Source organism: Lipotes vexillifer, unplaced genomic scaffold (genome assembly GCF_000442215.2).
Source record: "Lipotes vexillifer unplaced genomic scaffold, Lipotes_vexillifer_v1.1 scaffold1477, whole genome shotgun sequence".
Lineage (NCBI taxonomy): Eukaryota > Metazoa > Chordata > Mammalia > Artiodactyla > Lipotidae > Lipotes > Lipotes vexillifer.
In genome coordinates this window covers 836,473-848,117 of record NW_006776536.1, presented here as the reverse complement: position 1 = coordinate 848,117, position 11,645 = coordinate 836,473, and the positions used below count along the sequence as shown (strand labels likewise).

Genomic DNA, 11,645 nt, shown 5'->3' with positions numbered 1-11,645 from the left:
GGAAAGAACCTTGGTGACCTCTGTGCCTCCTGCAGTGCCCCTCGTGTCCAAGATGTGCCCAAGTGACGTGTATCGCGTGTGGAAGCGGGGTGAGAACCTGCGGGTGGACACCAGCCTCCTGGGCTTTGAGCACATGACCTGGCAACGCGGCCGGAGGAGCTTCATCTTCAAGGGCCAGGGTGAGCTCTGGGGGACTCCCCGCAGGCACGCAGCAGACCAGGGCCCCCAGCTTCTCCCGTGGCTTGTGAGGACAGTGCTGTCCTCTGTCTCTATCTCCAGATGTGTAAATGGAGGTGGGGGTGGAGGGCATCCAGAGGCTGAGGCCACACCCTGTAGCAGGAGGTGGCTGAGGGCACCACGATAGCCCTCTGGCCACTGTCTGGTCCTGGCACTTATTTGTCCCCCTCACACCCCCACGCCGGCTGGCAGAGGCGGGAGCCTTGGTGATGGAAGTTGACCACGACCGGCAGTTGGTGCACACGGAGACACTGGGGCTCACGCTGCACGATCCTGAAGCGCTGCTGGCCACCTTGCGGCCCAGTGAGGAGCATGTGGCCAGTCGCCTCACCTCTCCCATCGTCTCCACCCACCTGGACACTCGCAATGTGGCCTTCGAGAGGTTAGTTGGGCCCTGGCCACACCGTGGGTAGTGCCCTCGAGCCTCTAGTTCAGGCTTCTGGGAGGCTGAGCCCCTCGCGGAGGCTGCTCGGGAGGGGGAGGGGGGTCCCTGCAGACCCAGTGTCTCTTCTGGACCACCTGCTGGTCCTGGGTCCTGTGGCACCTTCCAGCTCCTGCACGCCTGTCTATACTGGCAGCTGTCTCCCTGGGAGGAGGCTGGGTCAGGGAGTCCCCAGTTTCCTGACTTCTGACCTCACGTGTTTTCCCATAAAAACAAGGATTGAGGCTGCCGTGCAGGGCAGCTGTTTGCAGCAAGGTCGGCTTCTCAGCGGTGCAGCTGTGTCTGGGCCAGAGTCCTTTGTGGGTAGCCTAGGAGCCCACCCTTCCGGCAGGGTGTTATTTCTCTGACAACATGTGCCCCAGTTCCAATAACAGACTTCAGAAACACTTTTTTTCAAAAAACAGCTTTCTTGAGATATAATTTTGTATACTGTACCATTCACCTATTTAAAGTATGCAATTCAGTAGTTTTTAGTATCTTCACAGACACGTAACCGGTACCACCGTCCGATTTTAGAACATTTTCGTCACCTCAGAAAGAAACCCTGTACCCTTTAACAATCAACTCCCGATCAACTGCCTTTAACAATCAACAATCCCCTCCCCCCCAGCTAATCTACTTTTTGTCTCTATAGGTTTTCCTGTTCTGGATTTTTATATGAATAGAATAATACAATATGTGTGGTCTTTTGTGACTGGCCTCTTTTGCTTAGCGTAATGTTTTCAAGGTTCAGCCAAGTTGTAGCATGTAACTGCTGCATTCCTTTTTATGGCCAGGCCCGCTGCACGAATATCCCACATTTTGTTTATTCATTCGTCCATAGACGGACATAAGGATTATTTCCACTTTTTGAATGTTGACTATTTGACTATGAAGAGTGCTGCTCTGAACGTTAGTGTACAGGTTTTAGTGTAGACATACATTTTCTTTCTCTTGGGTATTTACTTGTGAGTGGAATTGCTAGGTCCTGTGGTGACATGTGGTAATTAAACACAGATGTTTAATTGTTTGAAGAGCTGCCAGACTATTTACCAAAGGGGCTGCAGCATTTTACATTCCCATCAGCGGTATATAAGGGTTCTAATTTCTCCACATCTTCACCAACACTTACCGCTCATTTATGTATTGATTTTGGTGTTACAACCGTTCTAGCAGGTGTGAAGTGGTATTCATTGTGGTTTTGATTTACATTTCCTTAACGACTAATGATGTTGAGCATCTTTTCATATGCTTATTGGCCGTTTGTATATCTTCTTTGGAGAAGTGTCTATTCAGATCCTTTGCCCATTTTATCTTTTTCAAAAATTAATTAATTAATTTGGCTGCCTTGGGTCTTTGTTGCCGCGCGCGGGCCCCCACCAGCCGTGGCAGGCGGGGGCCACTCTTCACCGCGGCGCATGGGCTTCTCATTGCTGTGGCTTCTCTTGTTGCGGAGCACGGGCTCTAGGTGCACGCTGAGGGCCGTGGCCCGCAGGCCCAGTAGTCGCAGCTCGCCGGCTCCAGAGCACAGGCTCAGTAGTTGTGGCACACGGGATAAGCTGCTCCGTGGCACGTGGGATCCTCCCGGACCAGGGATTGAACCCGTGTCCCCGACATTGGCAGGTGGATTCCCAACCACTGCGCCACCAGGGAAGTCTCCCTTTGCCCATTTTAAAAATTGGGTTATCTTTTTATTATTGAGTTACAAGAGTTCTTTGTATGTGCTAGGTAGAAATCCCTTATCAGCTACATGATTTGAAAATATTTCCTCCCATTCTGTGGGTTGTCTTTTCACTTTCTTGATAGTGTTCTTTGAAGCACAAAAGTTTTTAATTTTCATGAAGTCCAATTTATCTATTTTTCCTTTTGTTGCTCATGCTTTTAGTGTCATATCTAACGATACTTTGCCAAATCCAAAATCATGAAGATTTTCCCCTATGTTTTGTTCTGAAAGTTTTTTGTTTGTTTGTTTGTTTGTTTGTTTTTGTGGTACGCGGGCCTCTCACTGTTGTGGCCTCTCCCGTTGCGGAGCACAGGCTCCGGACGCGCAGGCTCAGCGGCCATGGCTCACGGGCCCAGCCGCCCCGCAGCATGTGGGATCTTCCCGGACTGGGGCATGAACCCATGTCCCCTGCATCGGCAGGCGGACTCTCAACCACTGCGCCACCAGGGAAGCCCCTGTTCTGAAAGTTTTGTAGTTTTAGTTCTTACACTTAGCTCTTTGATTTATTTTGAGTTAATATTTGTATATGGTGGGAGGTAAGGATTCAACTTCATTCTTTTGCATGTGACTGTCCACTTGTTCCAGCACCGTTTGTTAAAAAGACTGTTAATTCCCATTGAATTGTCTTGGCACCCTTGTGGAAAAATCAGTTGACCAGAGATGTATGGGTTTATTTCTAGACTCTCAGTTCTATTCCAATGGTCTGTATGACACTCTTTGTGCACTGTCTTAATCACATGTTGCTTTGTAGTAAGTTTTTGAAATTGGAAAGTATAAGTCTTCCGACTTTGTTCTTCTTTCTCAGGATTGTTTTACGTATTCTGGGTGGGTCCCTTGAAATTGCATATGAATTCCAGATTCAGCTTGTCAATTTCTACAAAGAATTCAGGTGGGATTCTGATAGCGTTTGTGTTGAATCTGTGAAACAGTTTGGGGAGTATTGCCATTTTAATAATGTTAAGTCTTCTGCCACGAACGTTGGATATTTTTCCGTTTTAGATCTTTAATTTTTTTTCAATGATGTTTTGTAGTTTTCAGAGTATAAGTTTTACACTTACAGTAAATAAATTTATTCTAAGTATTTTATTCTTTTCGATGCTCTTATAAATTGAATTGTTTTCTTGATTACATTTTTGAACTGTTCATTGCAAATCTATAAAAATACAATTGATTTTTATATATTGATCTTACATCCTGCAGTCTTGTCAAACTCATTTTTTAGTTCTAATGGGTTTTTAGTGGATTCCTCGTATTTTTTATATGTAAGATCGTGTCGTCTGTTAATAGTTTCACTTCTTCCTTTCTAATCCGAATGCCTTTTCTTTTTTTTTGTCTAAATGCTTTGTCTGGAACCTCCAGTAGAATGTTGAATAGGAGTGGCAAGAACAGACATCTTTATCTTGTTTCTGATAAAGAAACAAGGGGGAAAGCGTTCAGTCTTTCATGATTAAGTGTGACATTAGTTGTGGGTATGCTTTTATCAGGCCGAGGAAGTTGCCTTCTGTTCCTAGTTTGTTGAGTGTGAAAGGGTTTGGGTTTTGTCAAATGCTTTTTCTGTGTCTGTCGATATCATCATGTGACTTTTATTTTTATTCTATTGATACGTGTTGCTATCAGTTAATTTTCAGATGTTGAACCAACCCCGTATCCCTGGGATAAATTTCACTTTGTTGTGGTGTATAATTCTTTTCATATGTTGCTAGATTTGGTCGGCTACTATTTTGTGTCCATATTCCTAAGAGGTAATGGTTTATCGTTTTCTTGAAATGTCTTTGCCTGGTTTTACTATCTGGGCAATGCCTCATTGAATGAGTTAGGCAGTGTCACCTCCTTGTCTATTTTTTGCAAGAGTTTGTGAATAACTGGTATTAATTCTTCTTTAAAAGTTCGGTGGGATTCTTTGGTGAAGCCGTCTGGGCCTGGGCTTTTCTCTGTGGGTACTTTTTGGTTTGTTTTTGTTTTCACTTCTTCAGTCCCATGACTTGTTACAAGTCTGTTAGATTATCTACCTCTCGAGTTAGTATTGGTAGTTTATGTCTCTCTAGGATTTGTTTACTTCATCTAAATTATCTGATTTGTTGGGGTACAATTGTTCATCGTATTCTTTTATTTATAATCCTTTTTATTTCTGTAATGTCAGTAGTAATGCCCCCTCTTTCATTTCTTCCTTTTTTTAAAAAAAATTAATTAATTTATTTATTTTTGGCTGTGTTGGGTCTTCGTTTCTGTGCTGAGGGCTTTCTCCAGTTGCGGCGAGCGACGGCCACTCTTCATCGCGGTGCGCGGGCCTCTAACTATCGCGGCCTCTCTTGTTGCGGAGCACAGGCCCCAGACGCGCATGCTCCGTAGTTGTGGCTCACGGGCCTATTGCTCTGCGGCATGTGGGATCTTCCCAGACCAGGGCTCGAACCCGTGTCCCCTGCATTGGCAGGCAGATTCTCAACCACTGCGCCACCAGGGAAGCCCCACCCCTCTTTCATTTCTGATTCTGGTAGTTTGAGTCTTTCCTCTTTGTCAATTCCATTGATCTTTTGAAAGAACCAGCTTTTGGCTGAATTGATTTTCTCTATTGTTTTTCTATTCTCCATTTCATTAATTTTCACTCTAATATTTATCGTTGCCTTCCTTACGCTTGCTGTGGGTTTAGTTTGCTCTTTTCCCAGTGTCTTAATATGGAAGGTTAGCTTATTGATACAAGATCTTTCTTCTTTCTTAATATAGTTATTTACAGCTATAAGTTTCCCTCTAAGCATTGCTTTAGTTGTGTCCCATAAGTTTTGGTATGTTGTATCTTCGTTTCCATTCATCTCAAAGTATTTTCTGATTTTGCTTTTGATTTATTCTTTGATCCATTGGTTATTTAGGAGTATGTTGTTTACTCTTCCCATATTCATGAATTTCCCAACTCATCTTTTTTCTGTTACTGATTCTGATTTCATTGTTTTTCTTTTGTTGTTGTCTTTTTAAAAATTTTTTTGCAGTACGCGGGCCTCTCACTGTTGTGGCCTCTCCCGTTGTGGAGCACAGGCTCCGGACGTGCAGGCTCAGCGGCCATGGCTCACGGGCCCAGCCGCTCCGTGGCATGTGGGATCTTCCCGGACCGGGGCACGAACCCGTGTCCCCTGCATCGGCAGGCGGACTCTCAACCACTGCGCCACCAGGGAAGCCCAGTTTTTTTCTTTTTTAAATTAAGGTTGCTTTCTTGTTGTTGTTGTTATTTATTTATTTTATTTATTTATTTTTAGCCACGTTGCCTCTTTGCTGCTGTGCTCGGGCCCTCTCTAGTTGCGGTCAGCAGGGGCCGCTCCTCACTGCAGTGAGCGGGCTTCTCATTGAGGTGGCTTCTCTTGTTGCTGAGCACAGGCTCCAGGCGCACAGCCCTCAGTAGTTGTGGCACGTGGGCTAAGTAGTTGTGGCTCACGGGTCCAGATGGCTCTGCGGCACGTGGGATCCTCCCGGACCAGGGCTTGAACCCGTGTCCCCTGCAGTGGCAGGCGGATTCCCAACCACTGCGCCACCAGGGAAGCCCTCATTCAGTTGTGATTGGAGAACATTCTGTGTATGATTTCTGTCCTTTCAGTTGCATTGAGGTCTCTTTTATGGCCGAGCCTACAGTCTATCCTGAAGAATGTTTCACGTGCCCTTGAGCAGAATATGTATTCTGTTGTTGTTGGGTGGAGTGATCTAAGGATGTCTATCAAGTCTAGTTCGTAGTGTGTTCAAGTCTTCTGTTTCCTTGTTGATCTTCTGTCTGCTTGTTCTATCCATTATTGAAAGTGGGGTACTGAAGTCTCCAACTATTATTGTTGAATCAGATACCTTTATTTTTAAATTTTTATTATGGAAAATTTCAAGCACATATGAAAGAAGAGAGACTAGTATAATGTTCTCATCACCCAACTTCAGCATTTATCAACATTTTGCCAGTCTTTTTTTAAAATTTTTTTTGGCCACACCGCACGGCTTGTGGGATCTTAGTTCCCCAACCAGGGATCGAACCCAGGCCCTCAGCAGTGAAACCGCCGAATCCTAACCACTTGACCGCCAGGGAGTTCCCAACATTTTGCCCATCTTGTTGAATCTACCCTTCCTCACTTTTTTTGTTTTCTTTTTCCCCCAACTATTTTAAAGCATGTCCCAGATGTCGTATCATTTCAACAGTAAATGCTTCTGCGTATGACTCTAACAGATAAGGATGTTTTTAAACCAAGCCCCAACGCCATTATCACACCTAGCAGAAATTAATAATTCCCCAGTACTTTCTAGTCCTCAGTCCTCTGTTCATTTGTCCCCAGCTGTCCAGGCAGCCTCCTCAAGGCCCCTGTGTGTTTCACAGCAGGAAGGCAAATTGGAGGGGGTCTTTGGAAGGGACGACTTTGGCCAGAGTTGGGGGGTGTGGGTCCTCATGAGCTCCTGTTTGGTCTGTTTCAGGAACAAATGTGGTATCTGGGGCTGGCGGTCTGAGAAGATGGAAACCGTTAGCGGCTACGAGGCCAAGGCAGGAGAGGCTAGTGGTGGGAGCTGGGGTAGGAGACGAGGCCCAGGAAATCAGCCCCTTCTCCACATCCACCCTGTGTGGAGGGAGAGACCCAGCAGCCCGTGGGCTCCGGATGCCCTGTGTGGCCATGGGAACTCAGTGGGGCCCGAGTGCCCAGCCCCTGCTGAGCACGCAGGGGTTACCCATAGCACGGGCCCCTACCGGGATCACTGAGATGAAGCCAGGAGCATTTTACCCTCATTAGTGACTTCCCGGGGTTCAGACCCCACCCGCTCCACTGTGGGGAGCGAGATCCTATCTGTCCCTGGGGACAGGAGGACTTGGGTCCTGTGCTGGTGAGGCTGAGTGTGGGCAGCAGGCTCTGAGCCCCCAGCTCCCCCTGTGTCCCCCCTGCTCCCCAGGTGTACAGCGCCACCAATGTGGAGCTGGTGACACGCACACGCACGGAGCACCTCTCCGATCAGGACAAGTCGAGGAGCAAAGGTAAACCCAGGTGCGCCTGCCTGCTGCCCAGTCACACGGTACGGGGTGGTCACCCTGATCTGGGGTCAGGGCCAGAGTATCTGGGACCAGCTGGAAGCCTTCCCCGTTCCCGTCTGCTCCGCCTTCCACCACAGGGGAGGCTCCCGGGGTGGAGGCTAGGTGTGGGCAGTCTGGGGGCAGTGGCCCCAGGTCCCCTCATGGGCTCCACCCCTTCTCCTTAGGGGGGAAGACTCCATTCCAGTCCTTCCTTGGGATGGCCCAGCAGCACTCCTCCCACAATGGGGTGAGCCGGGGCTGGGGGGCGGGGACTGGGGGCCGACTGGCAGGGTCCACTGGGCGGGGCCGGGCCGGCGCCTCCCCAGCACTAAGCCTGGTCCCGGGGCCACCCAGGCTCCTGTGCAGCAGGCAGCCAGCCCCACAAACCCCACCGCCATTTCCCCCGACGAGTACTTTGACCCCAACTTCAGCCTGGAGTCGAGGAACATCGGCCGCCCCATTGAGATGTCCAGCAAAGTACAGAGGTGAGGTCTGGGGGCTGGCGGGGGGCTTCCCTCTGGGACAGGGGACCCTGCCTGGTGCCCCCGAGCCCTTGCAGACCCTGTCACACACAGGGCCCCCTGGAGTGGGGGACTCACTCACCCAGCTGGCTGCCTTCTCGACTTCACTCCCTGGGGGCCGGGGCCAGGTCTGCTTTAGCCATGGTCCTTGGCACCCAGCTCGGGGCTTGACTCAGAGGACTGGTCGCTCTTCTTGGTGAACGAATGAACGGGCAGCACCACCCATGTATGGTTTTCTGTTCAACTGAACGAGCACCTGCTGGGGGCCAGCTTGTGGCAGACAGGAAGGGCACGCAGCTCTAACACCTCCTGGCTTTGTGGCCCAAGGAATCACCTTCCCCTCTGAGAGTCTATTCTCCCCCTCAGTAAAACGAGAACAGTTGCCTTTGGCCACCTGCTCACAAGGGTGCTGTGAGGCACGTCTGGTGGGCCCAGCACTGTGCCAGGAACCTCACGTGGACTCCCTCAGCCACGCAGCAGCAGGGCTGGGATGCGACCCCAGCAGTGCGGCCCTGAACTGTCGGGCTGTGCGGGACCCCAGAGTACGGTGAAGTGCGACGTGCTGGCTGGCTGTGGGCCGAGGAGGAGGGCAGGGCTGTGGACGAGGCGGGACTGAAGCCAGGAGGTCAGCCCTGCCCTCCTCGTCCAGGAGAGCTGAGCTGGCACAGAGCGCCCGGGGCCCAGCCTGAGCCCAGGGCTGGGGGGGCAGCTCAGGCTGTAGGGCCAGAAGGACATAAGCTCCTGGGGGAGGCAGGCAGGAGCAGCTGAGCAGAGAAGAGGGTCCCCCAGGCCAGGTGGAGAGCAGTAGAGGCAGATGTCCAGAGTAGGTGCACCTTAGCATCCTTGACCCACGTCCTGTGGTTGGCCGGGCAGGTTCAAGGCAACACTGTGGCTGAGCGAGGAGCACCCGCTCTCCCTGTGTGACCAGGTGATGCCCATCATCGACCTGATGGCCATCAGCAACGCTCACTTTGCCAAGCTGCGCGACTTCATCACCCTGCGCCTCCCGCCCGGCTTCCCGGTCAAGATTGGTGAGAGGGTGGGCTGGGCAGCAGGAGGGCCCCCGGAGTGGGGTGGGCACGGGCTGCAGGGCTGGCTCAGGCTCGACATCTCCTCACAGAGATCCCCCTTTTCCACGTGCTCAACGCCCGCATCACCTTCAGCAACCTGTGTGGCTGTGACGAGCCCCTGAGCTCGGTGTGGGTGCCAGTGCCCGGCTCTGCCATCGCAGCTTCAGGTACCGCCATGGGCGGGCGCGGGGCCGTGAGGTTCGCTGGTCTCTGCGCACCAGGGGCTGAGCACGACCCCTCTGCCGCACCCAGCGAGCCCCTTCCCCTGTGAGGTGGACCCCACCGTGTTTGAGGTGCCCGACGGGTACAGCGTGCTGGGCGCAGAGCGCAGCGAGCCCCTTCGCGACGAGGACGACGACCTGCTGCAGTTTGCCATCCAGCAGAGCCTGCTGGAGGCGGGCACGGAGGCGGAGCAGGTGGGGTGCGGGCAGGAGCTGGGCCCTGGGCCCAGGCAGGTGTGGCAGAGGTGACAGCTCTGGGCTCTGGCTGCTGCAGGTGACTGTCTGGGAAGCCCTGACCAACACCCGGCCTGGTGCCCACCTTCCCCAGGCCACGGCTTACGAGGAGCAGCTTCAGCTGGAGCGGTGAGGCCCTCCGGGACCTGCCAGGTCCATGTCTCAGCCCCGCCCTGCCTCGAGGACCCTGCCGGCCTGGGGGGTTCTTGGCTGGCGGGGTCAAGTAGCAGGGAGGTGCTGGCCCCAGGACCCCACACCCTCTCTGAGGCCACCCTCCATCTTCCGTGCTGCCCACCAGCGAGGGCGGCACGAGGGTTGGGGAGACGGGGCCCGGCCTTGTCTCTTGTCTCCGGTCCTCGGGTCCCAGCCTCCCTATGCTTATCTTTGGCCTCTGCAGCCATGTCCCAGCCCTCGGCCTCCTCCCCAGCCTTAGCGCTCACGGGTCTGCTCTCCCCTCTCATGCCTCGCCTGGAAGGGCCCTCCAGGAAAGCCTGCAGATGTCCACAGAGCCTGAGGGTCCGGGGGCCCCTCGCAGGGCGCCCCCGAGCTTTGAGGAGCAGCTTCGCCTGGCCCTGGAGCTGTCTGCGCGGGAGCAGGCGGAGTGGGAGCGGCGGGGGCGGCGGGAGGAGGAGGACCTACAGCGGACCCTACAGCGCTCGCTCACGGAGCTCTGAGCCCCGCCCTCAGGAGGGCTGCGCCGCCACCCACTTTTGTAACTTATTTATTTATAGACACTCTGCTGCTGCTGGGCTTGGGGCCTGGAGCCCTGCGGGTGGGCTTGCATTGGAGACTGAGATGGAAATAAAGAGACCCTCAGCAGCAGGCTTGCTCCGCTCATTGCGGGGGCTGGGGGGGGCAGTGCTGGGGGGCACCGAGGGGAGACACTGTGGGCAATGGCCTTAGACTTGGGTTTGAATCCTGACCGTGGTCCCCTTAGCCCCTCTGAGCCTCAGTGTCCTCAGCTGTGAATGAGACCGCCTCCCACCGCCAGGGCTTCTGGGAGGGTAGAATGAGCCGACAGGTGTCAGGTGCCCTAGTAGGTGCTCCGTGAACGTGAGTTCCCCCGAGCCCTATCCCACCTACTGGAGACTCCGCTTCTTCCAGCCACACAGTCTGGCTTTCCGGGAGCCCCCCCCTGCTCGTGTCAGGGACGGGGAGAGGCTGGTTCTCCGGACTCTGCCGGGTCAGAGGAGGCCCTGCGCCCCAGGCCTGAGTTCCTGACCTGACTCCAGCAGGTTCTACTGCAGTGACATTAGACAAGTCACTTCCCTCTGCCGCCGCCGTGAACCTGCTCAGCCCTGCCCTGCTCACCTCCGAGGCGGTCCTGAGGACCTGCTGTGAGCCTCAGGGGTTAGTTCTAAACCCACCCTGATATCCCCTGAAGCTTCGAGTGTCTCTCAGTGATTCATGCTGAGTGGGAGCGCCAGGGCCAACCGGCAAGGAGAAAGAAGTTTGGGGTGCTTCCCACTTAAGACCCACGGGTTCTGGTCCTCTCCAAGACCCGGGTCCTCAGTCCTTCCTCCCTAGGTCCCATCTCTGCTGCTAGCAGAACGGTTGAGGCCCAGAGCACAGCTCAGGTGACCTAACTGGGCGGAGCAGGGAGGACAGGGGCAGGGGCGCCTCCCGTGAGAAGGGACCGAACCCTGAACCCAACGTAGGCTGCCCCTTCCCGCCGCCGTTGCCGGGCTCCGCACCTGCGCTCCGCACCTGCGCCCCGCCCCCAACGTGTTTCGGGGGGCGGGGACGAGGCGGACCAAACCTGTGGAGACGCGAAGGGAGGGGCGGTGGCCACTGCTTGAGGGCTCCTCAGGCCGGGCTGGACGGGTGTCTGGCCCTTTAAGGGCCGCCCTCGAGGAGGTGCCAGGCCCTGGTGGCTCCGGACTCTCCTTCCTGGTCCTGCGGGGCAGGGACTGTCCGTGGGGCTGGGGGAGGGTGCTGTGCCCCTGCCGGCCCAGGTGCCCCCGGTCTGGTCCCATGGCCCTGGTCACAGTAAACCGCTCGCCCCCGGCCGGCGGCCACTCCACGCCTGTGGGGCCCACGGTGAGTCTGGCTTTGCTGTGGTCCTGCCCACGCAGCTGGCTGCCAGTTGGGCCTGGGGGAGTGTTTGCTGTCCACGGGCAGCCTCCCCTGAAGCCTGGGGGTGTGCGGAGGGGGCTTCAAGTCTCAGGCTGTGGGGGGGGGGGGTGGGGGGGGAATCTTGA

At 53.9% G+C, this 11,645-nt stretch overlaps 2 protein-coding genes across 2 annotated transcripts in view; both read left to right on the top strand.

The window, feature by feature from the left end:
- The window catches only part of ANKRD13D (ankyrin repeat domain 13D), a 12,958-nt gene extending 2,692 nt beyond the window's left edge, over positions 1–10,266 (top strand). Inside the window, exons 5-15 of the mRNA XM_007450441.1 lie at positions 36–179; positions 430–619; positions 6,813–6,879; positions 7,281–7,362; positions 7,584–7,645; positions 7,753–7,883; positions 8,793–8,950; positions 9,040–9,156; positions 9,242–9,405; positions 9,485–9,573; positions 9,920–10,266. Coding sequence (XP_007450503.1) covers positions 36–179; positions 430–619; positions 6,813–6,879; positions 7,281–7,362; positions 7,584–7,645; positions 7,753–7,883; positions 8,793–8,950; positions 9,040–9,156; positions 9,242–9,405; positions 9,485–9,573; positions 9,920–10,118 — 1,403 coding nt within the window. The 3' untranslated portion in view covers positions 10,119–10,266. The remainder of the gene's footprint in view (positions 1–35; positions 180–429; positions 620–6,812; positions 6,880–7,280; positions 7,363–7,583; positions 7,646–7,752; positions 7,884–8,792; positions 8,951–9,039; positions 9,157–9,241; positions 9,406–9,484; positions 9,574–9,919) is intronic.
- Positions 10,267–11,391: 1,125 nt separating this feature from the next.
- The window catches only part of SSH3 (slingshot protein phosphatase 3), a 7,804-nt gene continuing 7,550 nt past the window's right edge, over positions 11,392–11,645 (top strand). The window contains exon 1 of the mRNA XM_007450440.1: positions 11,392–11,484. Coding sequence (XP_007450502.1) covers positions 11,419–11,484 — 66 coding nt within the window. The 5' untranslated portion in view covers positions 11,392–11,418. The remainder of the gene's footprint in view (positions 11,485–11,645) is intronic.